This window comes from Patiria miniata, unplaced genomic scaffold (genome assembly GCF_015706575.1).
Source record: "Patiria miniata isolate m_02_andy unplaced genomic scaffold, ASM1570657v1 HiC_scaffold_3, whole genome shotgun sequence".
Lineage (NCBI taxonomy): Eukaryota > Metazoa > Echinodermata > Asteroidea > Valvatida > Asterinidae > Patiria > Patiria miniata.
The window spans coordinates 30,805,491-30,823,325 of NW_024037069.1; the positions used below are offsets into that span (position 1 = coordinate 30,805,491).

At 40.1% G+C, this 17,835-nt stretch overlaps 1 protein-coding gene across 3 annotated transcripts; it reads right to left on the bottom strand.

The window, feature by feature from the left end:
* Window positions 1-420: 420 nt before the first annotated feature.
* On the bottom strand, window positions 421-17,768 carry LOC119737602 (membralin-like). Of its 3 annotated transcripts, none has more exons than XM_038212062.1 (11): window positions 17,647-17,768; window positions 15,985-16,338; window positions 9,783-9,984; window positions 8,972-9,193; window positions 7,610-7,720; window positions 6,749-6,871; window positions 5,624-5,782; window positions 4,842-4,925; window positions 4,399-4,531; window positions 3,593-3,692; window positions 421-3,402 (listed from the first exon to the last, which is right to left on the bottom strand). In XM_038212062.1, exons 2-11 carry the CDS (start codon window positions 16,204-16,206, stop codon window positions 2,665-2,667), a joined length of 2,094 nt encoding a protein of 697 aa, XP_038067990.1. In that variant the 5' UTR covers window positions 16,207-16,338; window positions 17,647-17,768; the 3' UTR covers window positions 421-2,664. The 3 variants fall into 3 exon arrangements, with proteins under 3 accessions (XP_038067990.1, XP_038067989.1, XP_038067991.1); XM_038212061.1 differs by having other exon boundaries at window positions 2,665-3,402; window positions 17,680-17,768; XM_038212063.1 differs by lacking the exon at window positions 17,647-17,768 and adding an exon at window positions 17,606-17,624 and having other exon boundaries at window positions 2,665-3,402.
* Window positions 17,769-17,835: the final 67 nt, after the last annotated feature.

Sequence of the window (17,835 nt, forward strand, 5' to 3'; positions counted from 1 at the left end):
AAAACGCACACACAACAGAATAAAAATTAATTTTAAAGTTGAACAAAGAAAATGCCTGGAGCGGGGTCTGAACCTGCGACCTGTGGATTGCCGTTCCGAGGCTCCACTTACTGTGGTTTATATTCAGCCCAGTGTTTGCGATTCCTTATACATGTACCATAATAAACTGAAAAGCACCAGATGAGAAATGTCAATGTTCACCAGAGGTGAAACACAATCGTAAAATGAAAACTAATTATTCAAACAATCTCTTCTATTATTTCTGCAACCTCTTTACAAACTACAAATCTCTTATTTCCTAAATGGTTTTGCCAAACCAGTGTTTTCATTCAAGTATATGGGTTCAAGTTGTGGAACTAATGCAAGAATTTTCACAAATTATCACGGTCGGAACATAAATGGAACCTTATTTTTGGGGGGGGGGGGGCTATATAAAAACAAAATAATAATTTGGAAATATGTTTAAATCTTCGCAACTAATGCCGTTCTACGATACCTTTATTTCACAAAGCTAGGACTTGCAAAAAAATATATATCGCATGAGTTGGGTTTTAGTAAACGGCTTTAGAGACTACCAACTTTTTCCACTATTCGCTGATGGTGAGTATCCCACAGAATATTAATGCCCATGATAGCTGACTGTCGCAGATACCACATAAATAATTATGCCAGTGGATATAGATTTAATATTCTTCAGATAATTTTCCAGATATCTGCAGATGCTACACAGAACCCTTTCAAGAATATCTGCAAAATATCTAGATAATATATGGTATTCTACAGGTATCCAGCATAACTGTAGATTTACTTACACCACTATTTTAATATCTATTGAGAATCTGTACAGTATATTCTGTAAATGTTTCACACAATACTGTATAGACATTCTGCGAAGACGTGCTACACATCTTCAAAATGTCACTGCATTTTGGGAATTTGGTCGCATAATTTCAGAGACACGGCAAATAATAGGGAGTTTATAATTCATCATTCTTTTACAAAATGGACCTTCCCACTTTCACTTCTCAAGTGTATAACCCACATAAAATACGCAAGACAAACTTTTTAATAAGAATCCTAAATTCCCCAACATTCCCTATGGGTTGTTTTGCACAGGCATTTCACATTTTCAAAATGTTGTCGTATTTTGGTCACTTTCGGAGACGAGGCAGATAAAAAGAGTTTGTGATTATTAATTCTGTTAATGGACCTTCCCACTTTCACGTCTAAAGTCTATAACCTAGGTAAACTAAGCGAGAAACTAAAAAGAAAAACCTCATTTCCCTAAAATTCCACACGGGTTTTTTACCGAGGCATTTCAGCGATTAAGTCCAAGTCAGTGTATATAATGTAGCATTTGCTTGACATAGATGCAGGGTACTGTGAGTGTGATACTGAAATCTTAACAGAAGGTATTAGCACACGCGAACAAGTAAGGAACAAGTAAGCACTCTCGCGCCATGAGTGGTTCCCGTCACCTGCTTTTGCCATACAGAGTATAATGCTGAGACTGGGAACCAGCCAGCTTCCCATGACCAAAATTGAGAACTATAGTAAACCACAGTTTTAACTAACTTAACTATAACTGGACGAGTTCAGTCGACTATTTTGGACCAGCCTACCGAGGTTGGATTGACCACTGATTGGTTTTTCCCAGACAATATCCGGAAAAGCCTTTGTTTTTCTTCTGATTAGTTTTTTTCTTCTTTAGTTTATTTTTGTTCTATCCCAAATCTCATGGACTTTGTACACGATTTTTCTGGACACGACTTTTGTCACCTCTAAACCTCATGTCTCAATCAAAGTTGGCACACGGAGACACCTTAGTCCAAAGACGGTCAGCGAAGCTCGATGACGTCATCATGGGTCATGTGACGTCATTACCTACAGTGACACGTGTCATAATTTACAGCAAGGAGCCAACACCAAGAAGTTTTGTTGATGGCATTAGACCATCATTCGATTAGAGATTACGGATGCAATAATATATGTCATGAGTCGACTACTAGTCAGCCTATGTCTCTCCATCAAACTTGCCTATTAACTGCCAAATGTAAACAGATGAATATTCACTTGATGAAGATAAATCTTCAAACACGTTGGTAGTCTAAAAAAAAAAAAAACTCTGCAAAGCGCCCTCTTTGTTCAAGCACATAGCCAATAGATATAAACCCAGTAACTTAATGCCACATGAAGTCACTTGCATTAAAAAATACGGTAATTAATTTGATTGCACAAAATTATGTTACATTTTTTTAAGATCTCAGTGTTCATGCTGTTGTTATAATATCAAACGGTAAATAAATTAATCTCTCAGGAATGGATGGCATATAGATGACCTCGTTAAATTCCAACAGCAAGAAAATGCACGTGATTGAGATAATGCAATGCATCGTGGGTAATTCTAATCTGACACAAATGCATCATGGGATGGATCAACTACTACATTTTTTTTTTCCAGTTCAGGGCTAAAAATATTCTTTTGTCGACTTTTCAGTTTTACGGCCCAGCACACAAAGTCTACAGAGTTCTGGCTTGGTCTTTTCCTCGGAACTTCCATGAGCAACCTAACTCTGACAATGAACACTCAAAGTGCATCTAAGTGCCATATGCATAATGAGTCACGCTCGTGACTCAAACTCTGACAACTCCTCGTTTGTCGAGTCAAACACTCGTTCCGCCATCCACAGAGTTACTCAATCTAGGTTCTGCACTGGTCGCATTTGAGTTATCGGCAGGGTTTTCTTTGTCGAAAGGCAAGCTGGAATTGGTTTTGCTTACTGACGGTGATTCACTCTCATTTAAAGGTCCACTAGCTTTACTTGTTGATGCTTGTACGTTGTTACTCAGTCCCTCAGTTGACGTACTGGCTGTATTATTTTGTTCATTACTGGGACGTTCAGTCTCTGACGTTGGCACAGTCCGCTGCTGATGGGTGGAATTTACAGAGTTGACGACTATTACATTGGCTGAAGGGGCGTGGGGACTGGAACCGGCGCTCGGCGGGTACCGGCGAGTTGTTTGAGTGGGGACGGCTACTCGCCGCCGGAGCACCGATCCTAGATGATACTGCCAAATGGTGGGGTTGATCACTCTGGGTACCGTGGGCGCTGGTTGCGCTTGATGCGTAGTGGGAACAGTCGGCGCTGGATTCTGTGTGTTCGTACCCACATTGTTCACGCCGCTGTTGGCGTCGACTCGGGCAGCGTCCTGGGGTGGGGCCTGGGTATCGTCAGCGGGTATGTCCGGGGGTATGTTATCCTGTAGGTTGAGATTTAGGTTGGCGTTGAGTCCTGCTCCGTGCATCCCACCGTGTTGATTACGCTGAAGAAGCAACTGTATCCGTGCCTGGTGTAGGATGGTTGGTAACTCATGGTGGTGGAAAAAGTAGATCATGGAATGCTGTAAGTAAAAATAAAAAACACTCACACTGATTATTTTGTTTCTATAAATTTACTACATAAAAGTATTCACTCATCGCTTGTTCATGTATACTGCGGATTAGGAACTGGGCAGGTTTAATCTACTTTGGACAGTGCTAGAAAGAGGAAAGTTAATTCAAGATTATTTTTTCTTTCAAAAATGGGCTTACCTGAATGAATAACCAAGAAGTGATTAACGCTAAGCCACTGTACTGACCGTTGAACCGATAGTGGTAGGCGTAGAACGCAAAATGATAGAGATAGAAAAACCTGCAAAAAAGTACAAAACCAAAATCATCAGGTATAACAGACCAACACTGAATTTATCAGTCTAAAGGCACCCCTTAAAATACCCATTTATTTTGTTCTACATCAATTTTGTTTTAGGTAAAAACACCTTTATGGTAAAACCTGAGGAATTCCAGATTAAAACAAATACATTCTTGCAAAATCCTGATATCTGGAAAAATTCCAGACAAAACAAATCCAGAAATCAGGAAAAACCCAGACAAAAAAATCCAGAAATCAGAAAAAAATCCTGAAAAAAAAAACCTAATCAAGAAAAATCCATACAAAAAAAATCCAGAAATCAGAAAAAAATCCTGATAAATAAATCCCCAAATCAGGAAAAATCCAGACAAAAAAAATCCAGAAATCAGAAAAAAATCTTGATAAAATTTTTTAAAAATCAGGAAAAATCTTGACAAAAAATTTAAAAATCACGAAAAATCCAAACAAAAAAATCCAGAAATCAAGAAAAATCGTGACCAAAAAATCTAGAAATCAGGAAAAATTTGACAGCAAAATCCAGAAATCAGGCAAAATCCTGACAAATATCACCCCTGTCATGCACACAACAGCGCATAATTTTTGCCATCCCCAAACCTGGTGGGAACCTCATGGTTAAAAAATACTGAAGTATCGAAATAACCCAAGAAATTTTGCCAGGCACTAACCACAGACGAACCAGACTTACTTGAGCCAGTGTCTCTTGCTGATATTGGTGTGGCAGCATATTGCGTCGTACTGGTCGGCCACCCATACTATCAGGATGATGTAAAATGCTGTGGTTGTGTCGTTGAAAAACTCGGACATGATCGCCTCCATACCTGCAAACAAAAAGCCAAAACAAAACAGTCAAAACATTGAATTCATCTATCACGAAAAGAAATTTGCCATGAGAAATTAACTGTATAGCGAATTATTTACGCAACTCTTCTGGAATGTTTATGTTAAAAAACATTTAATTTCCACTTCAAAAAATGGATAGGTGGGATTCTCAAGTAACACTGCCAAGAAAAGCCAGCCATAAGAAAACCAAGGAAAAGAAGATTGGACATTTGGATATTTAGTTTTTAACTATTTAAAATCTGTCCATCCAGAACCTTTAACGGTGAGTAACAATGAAGTTAGGCTTACCCACAAGAGCAAGAATGACAGTCAGGAGTGGTGCAGCAGGGAAAGCGATAGCTGTATTCATCTCCAACATCTGTAGTAAGTCCACTGAAACAGGTACAAAACAGGCATATTATATCACTATTTATATTTCGTACCACTAGGAAACACGACCCTATTTTTCTGCCGGGAAGTTTTTCTTTGTTAGTACAGTCGGTAGTCCATCAATATTGCGATTATCTTAACCAAGAAATCAGTCTTCCAAAATTATTATAAACAACATTTGACTTTGAAATTTGGATGCAAACCTGGAAAAAATCTATTAAAAACACAACAAATAACACACAAATCAGAGCAAAAGTATCAACTTTCTCATTTATTCAAGGAATTGCCTTGATCTGATGTAAGGTGCCTAAATACCGTTTTAAGCATTGAACGTGGCTCCCTGGGGTATTTTGCAACACTTGTCAAATGACAAGCCTAGCTCAATGTAGCAAGATCCATCAGGTCAAAATCTCAAGGCCAAACTGCCTCAGAGTCTGTGGTCACCAACTGCAGCAGGATACAATTGTGGCATTGTTCAATGGGACTAGCTCTGTTTCAGAATTGGCCGTTTTTGCACTGGTGTTGATGGTTCGATGCAGCAGGGTCCTACCAACTTTTACACCCGATGCACTGAGTTGCATTTGGCAGAGTTAGGTTAAGGATATATAAAAATCATCTGGGGGGAAAAAAGGAAATATGCTGTCGTTCAAGGTTAAAACCATTACTTTAGCCAATCAAATGGCTCGTCTCATTTCACTCACCAATGAAAACGAAGATCTGATGGTGCGAGTACCTAAGCAGCATAGAGATGGAGATGGTGAAGATAAGCATGATGAAACCGGCGGCGATGTAGGACGTCCTAGCCATCCACATGCTGACGAAGCGATAATGCTCACCAGTCACAACATTACGCAGGTAACCTGCAAAAATGTGTAAAATATAAAGTTTTAAAAAAATCAGGGGGCTGAATGCAAAAAAACTGATGGTTTTAATGCAGCACTAAAGAGGAGTTTGTCCTGGGTTCTTGGGAGCGGGCCTCAGTCTTACAACATTAATTGTAACCTACAATCCTTCGCGTGTGTGGGAGTGTGGCCTAGTGGTTAGGGTTTGTGACTCATGATCAGAGGGTCAGGAGTTCAAATCCAGCTGCTGGTTATATGTTGTGTCCTTGGGCAAGCCACTTCACCCCCAATTGCCTCTCTCCACCCAGGACTGAGGAGTATAAATGGGTACCGGCATTAGCTGGGGAGTAACCTGCGATGGACTAGCATCCCTTTCAGGGAGACTAGAAATATTCTCATTCATTTCATGCCAAGACAACTGAAGTTAAATGCTGGCCTTATGAGTCACATACGTAACTTACTTTACTAATGTCAAGATAAATCAACCATGCAAGGGCAACCATTGTAAATTTCAGATTGAGTTGACTCAAGTGTTTTGTAAAATGGATTCCAGACCTGGTACATAGATTGAGGAACTGGAAGAAGGAGTTCAGGACTTGTGCCAAGGACTTTAGGCCCAAAAAAAAAGTCTCCGGTTTCTGGTACGCGGCTTTTTTTTTTTTTTACCTGTTTTTTTTTTTTTTTTGGCTTCAAATGTCGGCTGATGACTGCAAATGGTGCCCGACTAAACTTAGTGCAAATATATGGGAGTCCAGAGAGGCCACATAAAGCTTATTCTCGATCATAACCCCATTTAAAAACACGTTAAAATTGTGCAGCAGCAGAATTCCAGTCAAACCAGTGAGTTTGGCGGTTTTGAGACATCATCTTGTATTGAAAAAAAACCCTTTTTCATTTTGCCGACGCGCATGGCTGCGGCGACGCGCGCGCATACCAGAAACCGGAGACTTTTTTTTTTGGCCTTAACAATGCCGTATTATCTACCTTTGTTGTCCTCGTGTTCAGCTAAACTCTTGACACTAGACATCAGGATATCGTCGTACCCAAGAAACTCCTCCAGAAAGAAGCGGCTCAGAGAATCACCAAAGCACACATCCTGGGTAGGATCTAAGAATATCACCAGATACACAAAACAAAAAATAGAATACCTATTATTTCATGCTTAGAACACGACCGGGCTCGCTACGCCTCGTCATACTGATTGTGGACGTCCCCATTTAGGACACTATAACGCCGCGTCAGTACAACAAGGTAGTAACTCGATTCTGTATCTCTCAAATCGTATCTCGCGCGAATACGCTCAGTGCAACAAGGTCGTATCTCGCGATGTTTACTGACTTTGTGTGTACATCCGTGTTATTTTAAGCGAGATACGACCTTTTGACATTGAAAACTCGAGTTTCACGTACGTGACGTCACACGCCAATTTAGGAGATACGACCTTGTTGCACGGACACGACGATATTAATTCAGTAACTCAGGCAGTCAGTCAGTCAGTGGGTGTCTCAGTCAGTCCAGATGACCCCTTTGGGTTCAAGCACAAATGCAACTTCATTTTTATACCTTACAACCAGCTAGTTTTACAGATATCACTTGACTGACAGAGTAAAAGTCGGTCCAAGTTTAGCGTTGATGTATCCGGCAGGATATTTTGCTGACTTAACCAATGGAGATGGAGAGATACTTCATGTGAATGTGAACGCGAAGCAAATTCGAAGTCGCCAAACATTCGTTGCAACACTCGTCAGAGTTGAAACATGTTCAAGCTCTGCAAATTTGACGTGACGTCACAAATGCTTTTCGGCCCAAGAATGAACCGGACTCATTTTCATCTTTTACACTCACCCAGTTGCACCACCATGACCGGGATACCAAGTTTCTCCCTCGTACTAGAGGACAATCGAAGGAATCCATATTCAAGAGAATACTCCATGATGTACTCATCTGCTGGCCACACTAGAATAGACAGAGTCAGAGAAGCAGGAAGATATCATGATAAGGCTATGTCCAAAAATTACTGGGCTACTGCCAGCAGTAGCACACACGTTTATGGGAAGTTGCTGCAGCCACTTCCATAGGTGCGTGTGTAGTTGCAAGCCATAGCCGAGTAATTCAGACACGGCTAAAGTAAACCTTGTATGGCCCTGTATGGCTGGTAGTAACACACGTGTCTATGGGAAGGGGCTGCAGCCGCTTCCATAGGCGCATATTTAATTGCAAGCCGTAGCCAAGTAATTCCGACACGGCTAAAGTAAACTAGGGCCAAGTTCGGGCAAGGACCATTAGTCGACTAGTGGTTGATTTGTGACGTACCTTACGCCTGCGCACTGATAGCAACGTGCGAACGTCTCTAGTCAAACGCTGGTCAAAATGTCATCGCAAAACTTCTGGATCCTGGCTCTCTGCTAGCGTTATGAATGCGCGCGGCTATTGGTTACCAGCGAAGCAACCAACCCCAGTAGGCTGGTTCCAAATAGTCGACTAGCGTAGTCAACCACCGTCGACTAGACAGAGTTCGGGCAAACGTTAGTTAACCATTGGTCAACTACAGTCCTTGCGCGAACTTGGCCCTTGTATGGTCTTGTATGGCTGGCAGTAACACACGTGTCTATGGCAAGTGGCTGCAGCCGTTTCAATAGGCGCATATGTAATTGCAAGCCATAGCTAAGTAATACAAACACGGCTAAAGTAAACCTTGTATGGCTAGCAGTAACACACGTGTCTATGGGAAGGGGCTGCAGCCGCTTCAATAGGCGCGTGTGTAATTGCAAGCCATAGCTAAGTAATACAAACACGGCTAAAGTAAACCTTGTATGGCCTTGTATGGCTAGCAGTAACACACGTGTCTATGGCAAGTGGCTGCAGCCGCTTCCATAGGCGCATATGCAATTGCAAGCCGTAGACAAGTAATTCAGACACGGCTAAAGTAAACCTTGTCCAGATGACATGGCTATGGCTGGCAGTAACACACAGGTCTATGGGAAGTGGCTTCCGCCTCATCCATATGCGCATGTGTAATTGCAAAGCCATAGCCAGGTAATTCTGATGCAGCCGTTTTATCCATTCCTCTTTCAGAATACTTCCTGCCCCATTCAAAACTGAGGTTGAGACTTAATTGGATGGACAAAGAATTAAGTCTATCTCACTTGAAACCCTTCCCTCCCCAAAATCAAACTCCATGTTTGCGGCACACCTACAAGACCTTACCTGCTCTCGTGAACATCTCAAATTCGGAGACCGTCTCTCTGAAGGGCTGCATGTTCTTGACTGGCTTCTCTGTCACCATGATGTCCACTGTGATGTTGGCCTCGTCCGGATCAATAGCGCCCTCTGGGGTCTGTGGCTCTGGTTCCTTGCTCATTTCCTTGCCTGGATACTCCCAAAACATGGGCGCCCGGCTGAATCCGTTGAGATCGTCTGCGTCAGTATCTGTGTGGCCAAACAGGCAATGATACGTAATAATAATAGATAACTACTCCAAAGTTCCAAGGTTTTTTTTACCACTTTTGTGAACCCTTATCAAGCAGTCAATTCCATGAAATTTTGGACATACTTGTAAAGTACGGCTGCTATTAGGTTATAACAATCCACAAATAAGCACTTTCTATCTTGGTACTTAAAAAAGTACTTCCTCAAAAGGCAGAGGTTTTAGGGGAAAAAAACTCTTCACAGCTTTAACAACTGAAGAAATTACAAAACTAATTACAAATTTGACAAGACCAGGGACTTCAATGCTATAAAGTGTGTCATTGCAACTTGTTGTGTTGAAAATCTGCAAATTACTGGATGTGCAACAGTTTTTCGTGGAGCAAACTAGACCTACATTCATACTACTGGACATTGTGGATTTATATCTTGCACTCAAGAAATGGAAGCGTTACAGCTAGAATTGAAATGCTTGTTTGCGCTAAAGACAGATTCAGCATGACCCCATACCGGATTCGGACCCCATACCGGATTCAGACCCCATACTGGATTCGAACCCACAACCGATAGATTTCACATGTTCTCCACTTACCTGCGCCGGTACAGGTCTGGCTCCCCGCCTGTCCCTTCTTGTTATAGATGGAGAAGGCCTGCGGACTGGTCCTGTTGTGGACAATCTCCACCCTCAGGATACCGTCGCGAGGCCACACCTCCTGGTAGTCCACCAGGCAGTTGATGGGAGTACGGGAGAACGTGCTATGGATGTAGGCCAGCACAAACAGGGCCGTCAATGCCTGAAATAGGTCAAACAATTCCATGAATTAGTCACCCAAATTCTACTGCATTTGTTTCTGTCTGTAGTCTATAGTCCGCATACGTAGACATGTTTTTTTTTTACGAGGACCTTTATTGTTCCTTTCTTTTGTTCATACTTGTATTGTTTGGATTTCAACTTTTTCTTGACACGTCCCATTAGGTTTGTACAAGAAAACCTCCCGAGGAATTGGCTCAGGTACTCTGGGTTGCTGTTTCAAAATTTCAAACAAACAATGGGACCACAATATCATGAATCTTATTCACTGGATCATTTTAAAGGGAAAATACAACATTTGCAAACATCAAAAAATAAAACTACCAAATCATTTTGAAATACCTTGCTGGACTGTTAGTGAATGACAGTGTAAAGCATCCTGTAAAATCATGGTATCTGGTATACTGTCATTTTCAAGAAAAGTGGTATTTTTGTATCAATTTCCAATGCTGGTCGGCCGACCAGCGTTGGAAAAAACTGGCTTTTTTTTAAATACTGGCCCCAATTGACCATCGCACTTGTTTGCAATCAATTACACACCTATGAACGGGTACAAGCCAGCTAGACTGGTTGCTTGACCTTACAATTCCCCAATGTATGTAAACTGCTCTGTTTCTTCTTATATAGAATCAGGGAACCAGACTACAGGAAAATGATTGTTTATCTTGGTTTTTATAGCATTTTCGAACCCAAAACCTCAAAAAAGTCAGTGTAACTATATTTGCTATATATTTCCAACCCCCCAATTCAGTCCATTTCTGAAAATTACAGCAAAAGCAAATGATGTACATGTATAATCCCTTTAACACTACAGGTAAAATGTACAGTAAACTCTCATTAAGTCAAATCTCAAGGGAAATGATAAAAACAAAATTTGAGGTATCTAGAGTTTGAGTTATGCAAGGTTCCCGATTTTTTTTTTACAGCCATGTCATCTACACATACATATACTGTACATTTCATCTACATGTATACTGTTGCATACGACATATATATGTACAAATGTACATGATGTCCAGTTTGAAGTGACAGTAAGGCCGAGTAAAAGAAATACACAGTTTCTCTTCCAGGCTTTTTGAAAAAATGAAGGAGGCGAACATTTTTTTCCTCCCAAGATGGTGAATTTTCCAAGATTGTGGATAGATTCTGCCATTTCTTGACTCTCTGGGTAATTCAAAAATGTGTCCAAAGGAGACATACATGTAACCCTCTATCTAGCTACGTGTACAATGGTGTTGGAAACCAATGTCTCTGTCCTTGACATTTTGCGCTGTTGGATGATGTACGAAATAAATAAATAAAAAGGCAATATATGTGCAAATGCAGTGCAAATGTATGAATTAAAAAAAAAAGGAAGTGGGCTGGAAAAAAAAGGAAGCAGTCAAGGGCGAGAAACTAGCTTATTTTTTAACTTGGTTTAACTGTACATGTATTTTTTAGATATATGCATAAGTACATGTACCATATGCCTACACATGCTGTAATAAAAATTACAACTATGACTATGTAGGTTTCATTAAGGCTAGAACATACATACATGTACATGTACTTGTCTACAATACATTTTCCCATGACTAAGCATTATATCAAGTGCACCACCTCGCATGGAGGTGGAATCCCATGCACTGTACATGTACATGCATTACACATACATGTACATGTACATGTAAATTGTACAAAATGTATGTTCTGACCCTGTCTGCAATATGTTCATTTTAAATACATGCAATGTCAAATGTCACTAGCAAGTCATTTTACCACAAAAAAAACAGAACCAAAATCGGGGGGGGGGGGGGGGGGGGGGGGAAGGTGATTGGGTGTATCAATTGGCACTGAAAGTCCAAAGTGAAACTATGTGATTATCTTGTAGGAATAATTGTAATGTTTATGCTATGTTATCAGATATATCCTACCAGTACGTTTTTGTAGCTAAAAACAAAAATGTAACATGAATAATCATGAAGTATAGGCCTATATAAGAAAGTTGCAAACATTTGCCACTTTTGCTCGTGGTTTTAGACATGCACAATGTACATGTAATGATGTATGTATTATACTGCATTGGAAGAACTTGGCACCCTTTTGCACATGTACACAATCGGGTCATGTATTCTACAGAACTTATCACAATACCCTGCTGCCAAATATAAAAAAAAACCTTGACATGAACATGATTAATGTTAAGTGACTACATGTATTAAAGGGAAGATGCAACATTTTCAAACATCAAAAAAACAAAATGATCAAATTATCACAAAATATCTCACTGGATTGTTAGGGAATGACAGTCTAAAACATCCTGTAAAGTTGTGGCTCCTGGTGTGCTGACATTTTCAAGAAAAACTGTATTTTTCCAACGCTGGTCGGCCCTTTTTCAAAAAGTGCTCTTAATTTTTTTCATATTTAGTTCGTCTGCATTTTCTTTGCAATTGATTACACACCTGTGACGACTACAAGTCTGCTAGACTTCTCTGATCTTACAATTCCCCAAAGTCTATAAATTGCTCCGTTTCATCTTAAGTGGGGTCAGGGAACCAGACTACAAGAACATGATTGGTTTTCTTGGTTTTTCCAGCATCTATGAACCCAAAACGTGAAACAAGTCAGTGTAAAAATATTTGCTATAACATACCAATCCTCCAAATCCATTTATTTCTGAAAACTGCAGCAACAGCAAATGATGTACATTCCCTTTAAACCAAACAAAACGAACCCAAAAGCAACACAACATGTAGCCTAGGCCAATTTTTTTTTTTTTAACTGACAAAACACATCAGTCACATGTACAAAAATCAAATGTGCCCCCTGACAAAAAGACCCAAATATTGCTGATGGCTATTGTGTTGGTGCCGGTTACCCATGGCTGGGTACCAACAATGATGTCTGCCATTGGCCATTGTGCCTTGGGTATTTAAAAAAAAAGGGCTCTGACATTATTGCATGAAATGCAAGTCACGACGGAAAAGTTCACACACATGTATGGTACCAACATGTTATTGTAAAATATTAACACTTCAAAAAAAAGGCTGAAAATCATGCAATTGTATTTAGGATCACTTGATCACTTAGAAGTCAACTAAATTCCCTTATTGTGTGATAAGCAAGTTATTTTCAGAGCTAGTACAGTAGAATAAGACCTATTTATATCATCAAAGCTCTTAACCTTTGACCCCAAGCCACAATGCAGCAAAAATGTAGTTAATCTCAAAATAGTTAAAAGATTTAAAGTCACACACATGTACATTGACCCTAACGTTCCTGAATCCATCAAAATCCACACCCCTATTTTGGAGGATTTGGGTGGATTCAGGATACCCCCATATTGAAAAAGTTGGGGGATTTTTATGGATTCAGGACAGTAAGCTTAGCGTTACTGCAGGATTTTGATGGATTCAGAATACCTCCATATTGAGCAAGTGGGGGACTTTGATTGATTCAGGATCTCAACAGATTTATTTCCAGCTAACTGGTGGATTATGATGGACGCACTGGCCACCAACAATTTTTTTGCATGGCAAAATTGATGGATTTTGACGGATTCAGGATACTTTCTAGTAAAAATACCCAAGGGGTTAGGGTCAGTAAAGTGGCCATCAGGTCAGCATTTATCTCCGGTTTCAGTAGCATGAAACGATTGACAATATATCTATTCCCCTGGATGGGATGCTAGTCCATCGCAGGTTACTCCCCAGCTAATGCCGGTACCCATTTACACTCCTGGGTGGAGAGAGGCAAGTGGGGATGAAGTGGATTGCCCAAGAACACAACATATGCCCAGCAGCTGGATTCGAACCCCTGACCCTCCGGTCAGGAGTTACGAACCCTAACCACTAGGCCACACTCCCCCATGTTACACTCAACATGTACCTTGCGGGGACAAAAGTTGGAAAGATGTAAACATATGTTAAGATCTTGAGCAGTCATTACATTATCCCAAACCCTGCCAGATGCAACACAGTGCACAAGGTGTTAACGTCTGTGGGACCTTGTTGCATTGAGCCACAACAACCAATTGACCGTATTCAACACGAAGCCATTTTCGATCGTGTTCCCTGAATCTATTCTATCAATTGTAACCTGTTCAATGGGATGGTGCCAGACTATTTTATGATGGGAGTGCATTCCAAGCCTCACTTTAATTTTTTATTTTTTTTTTAATGTGCCTTAAAATATTAGGGTATGTTTAATCACAATTTTTTAATTATTTATCAGAGCAGACCAGTATTAATCTGTAATGAACTTTTATTTCACTGCTTCCATTTCTACTCGCAAGTTCCAAAAATGAAGAGTTTACCTCGCATTAAATTTAATATGGCGGACTTGTGAATAAGGTCTATTCTGAGACAGTGGGAACTACTGTAGACCCACAGAACAATTGACCTATCGCTGTTTGCAAGTTTGCCACGCCCCTTAGACAACCCTATGGAGTTTTTGTACACTAAGTTTTGCTTGCCTCAGATTTGGGGCGTTCCGCGTCCATTTGTACATATCATGTAATTGGACAATATTTCACAAGTTGCGTTGACGCGATTCGAATGCAATTCTATCGCAATAGGTCAATTGTGTTACTCCCCAATTACAGCATTGTCCCAATTATAGGTAAGCGCAGACATCTGGAAGCTTCTTACATTGCCTTGTCTAGTTCCCAGACCTACTTACTTGAAACTCAATGGTTCTGGAGTTTGGAGTGTTAAATGGCAACTCATCGCAACTGGTGAAAATTATTGTCTCAACTGCAGTTTGGACCGTCCCAACTATAGTGGGGTCATTGCTATTGATAGGTGGGGCATAACAATGTCACTTTTGTATGCTGTTGCAGTGAATACTCTGAGGCAGTTTGGCCTTTGGATTTTTGACCTGTTAGATGTTTTTACACTGGGCAGGCTTCTCACTTTTGTAGGGCTTTCGTCCAAAATACACTGGAAGGCTGGAGAACTTATACTAGTCCAAAAAATTGGGACTCTCAATACTGTGTATGAGAGTCGCAAAACTTAAGATTGTGAAAACATGCAATAAAAGAAATATAGACTGGCACATGAAACAACCAGTCCAACTGCAGCAATCAACTGTATCAAAAGAATCATCTGGTACCTGGTCTCTATTTCTACACATTCTCTTCATAATCATGCCACCAGACTACTGAATGGTCAATCTTTTCCAAAGGTTGGATATATACCACTCTAGTCTTAGCTTCAGATTGAAATCACTTTGCATCATTCTCAGGTGCAAATTGTTGAAGAAAGGATTCCTTTAATATTGAAATTGAGATCTCAAACTTGGCTGGTGAAAAACTGAGGACCTTGTCTTTGCCTCTTGAAAACTTTGGAGAATTTTGTCAGCTAAAAGAGTGAGTAAGTTGGCCTGATTTTTGTTTTGCATGTTTTTCTGCACTCAAGGTCCCAGTCTGGATTAACACCAGACAGGGCTCTGGAGTGCTCTGAAACGTGCAAAACTAAATCAGGCCCACTTTACTCACAGTTTAGCCAGCAAATTTCTCCAAAAATTCCACTGGGGCAAAGAACAGGTCCTCAGTATTTCACCAACCAAGTTTGCAGACTCAATTCAATTTTTAAAGGAGACATTTCTTCAATATTTTGCATTGAGAGGGAAGTCAAGTGATTTCAAAATGGGGCTAAAGACTAGACTGGTACATGTCCAACCATGGTCCAACTATTTGAAAAGACTGACCTCTTCATTCAGTGTCAATAGTCTGGTGGCTTGACTATGGAGAAATGTGTAGTAAATTGAGACTAGTTCCTGGTTCATGCCACATGTTTCTTAAAATCTTTGTTGGCATGGTTGATTGATGCAGCACTGAAGCTGTGTTGGACTGGTTGTTTTAGGTGCCAGTCTATTTTCTTGTATTGCATGTTTTCAATACTTTAAGTTTTGGGACTCTCATACACAGTATTGAGAGTCCCAAATTTTCGGACTAGATTAACACTTGAAAGTAAAATGGAAACTACTCAAGCATTCTGCTCACCTTCATCAATATTGCAAACTCAAAAAAGCGCCGCACGGATGGCGGGAAGGCCCGGGCGTATGTGATGGCTATCTTGAAGAACAGGGCGTGAAACAGTCGGTCACGGACGTTGAGTAAGGGGTTGGGGTTGTTGTTGTTGTTACGTGCAGCGTCGGCATTGGGAGGTTGTTGCTGCTGTTGCTGCTGCTGCTGTTGTTGCTGCTGTGGGTTGACGGGAGGCATGGTTGCAGCGAGGCTGGCAATCCCACAAATGCTTAGTCAGGATTGATTCTAATTTTGTGATGAGCTTCCGATGTAGGGAAAGTTTCTGGAATTGATGCCTTAGAACTGGATTATTTCAAGGAAATCCACATTCTGCGGGGAAAAGGTTATATTTGGAAAAAGGTTAGATAGTGTTATATATATTCTGACAATATTTCAACCATTTACCCACACAATAAACTGTGGTTCATTGCTAGTACTTCATCTTTAAAATTGTAAGCAAAATAATGTAATAATTAGGCAAAATAAAAAAAAAAACATGTGTAGCGTCCTGCCTCTTTGACAAAAAGGAAGGAGGAGGCCCTTTTTTTTTTTTTTTTTTCTTTTCAAAATGGCCGCCCGACACATTTTTAAAGACAACGCGGCCGGGCTATTTTTCAAGATGGTTACCAGCTTTTTTCAAAATGGCCGCCACTTGGACTCATTGACTATTTCCACAGCTTTATACACGGTATAAAAGTCTAAAAATACGATTTCTTTCGTCAGAGATCGTTAAAATTTATCAATTTTTGTCTTTTAAAAAAAAAAAAAAAAAAAAAAAAAAAGGAGGCGGCCTCTAAAAAGGAAGCGGGCGGGGACGCTAAACATGTTTTTTTCTTTACTTCGCCTTATGTAATAGGGGCCTACATTTGCAGGCGTCATAAATTGTCTTAAAAGGCAAGGGAAAAGAAACCATGGCAGTGGATATTTGACTGTGAACCGGTCTCCGCTTGTTTTCAGTATTGTACCACCAGCACAGCACTGAACATGGGCAGTGACTGTTTTTTACTTTTACCATCAGTCCTATGACAAATCTTTGTCTGGTTCTGCACTTACGTTGTTGTTGTAACTTTGTGTTAAAGAAATGGGTATCAGACCCAATTTCAGACTTTATTTCCCTTTAAAAACAATCCTCCTTCCAGAGCCATGAATCAGAAAAAGAAGATGAAATACTAAATGTAGGATTCGATTTAAAATAATAAAAGAAGACATTCTTAAAGTTTCCAAAACATCGGTCATAATTAATGGGACACAACTCGAGTGGCGTTGCTTACAAGGCGGCTGGCAGCTGCGCTAACGACTCGAACAAGGCGGATATTATTATAAATATGTAAAACAATCAACAATTACATTAATAGGGCTACTACTTTTTTATGCTTAATATTCATCCAACAGTTTGTTGGAAAATAAAAATACCAAACAAATCCCATGATTTCACTAGTTTCAGAAAAAGTAGAAAACAATGACATTTAAAACCGGCAGAGCACTTTTTGCAATTTTCTAAAGCCATTCGGAATTGAAAGACAAATCGTTCATATAAAATGTCACATTTAACACATTGAATTGGTTACAAATTCTTATAAATTCAAGACATATGTACTTCCTATTTCATCGTTCATCCATCAGTTTTTAGAAACTTACATTATCAACAGAAAATGAAAAAAAAAATCGCACCATAATTCGTTGTCTTCCAAGCTGCAAAGAGAGTCCACTTTCCAATCATGCCAAAATTGGCAGTATTACATCGTGGGTTCCCGTAATGCACCGTCCAAATAAGACAATGAATACGGGAACCAGCGACTGTGAATCACGACTATGGACTAGACCATT

Bases quoted from the DNA above. Each gene is read 5' to 3' on its own strand.
- LOC119737602 (XM_038212062.1), bottom strand. From the start codon at position 16,206: ATGCCTCCCGTCAACCCACAGCAGCAACAACAGCAGCAGCAGCAACAG. The intron at 6,872-7,609 runs GTGAGTGTAAAA...TGATATTCTTAG, and splicing joins GGTCATGGTGGTGCAACTGG to ATCCTACCCAGGATGTGTGC. The intron at 5,783-6,748 runs GTAGATAATACG...ACATTTTTGCAG, and splicing joins TGAACACGAGGACAACAAAG to GTTACCTGCGTAATGTTGTG.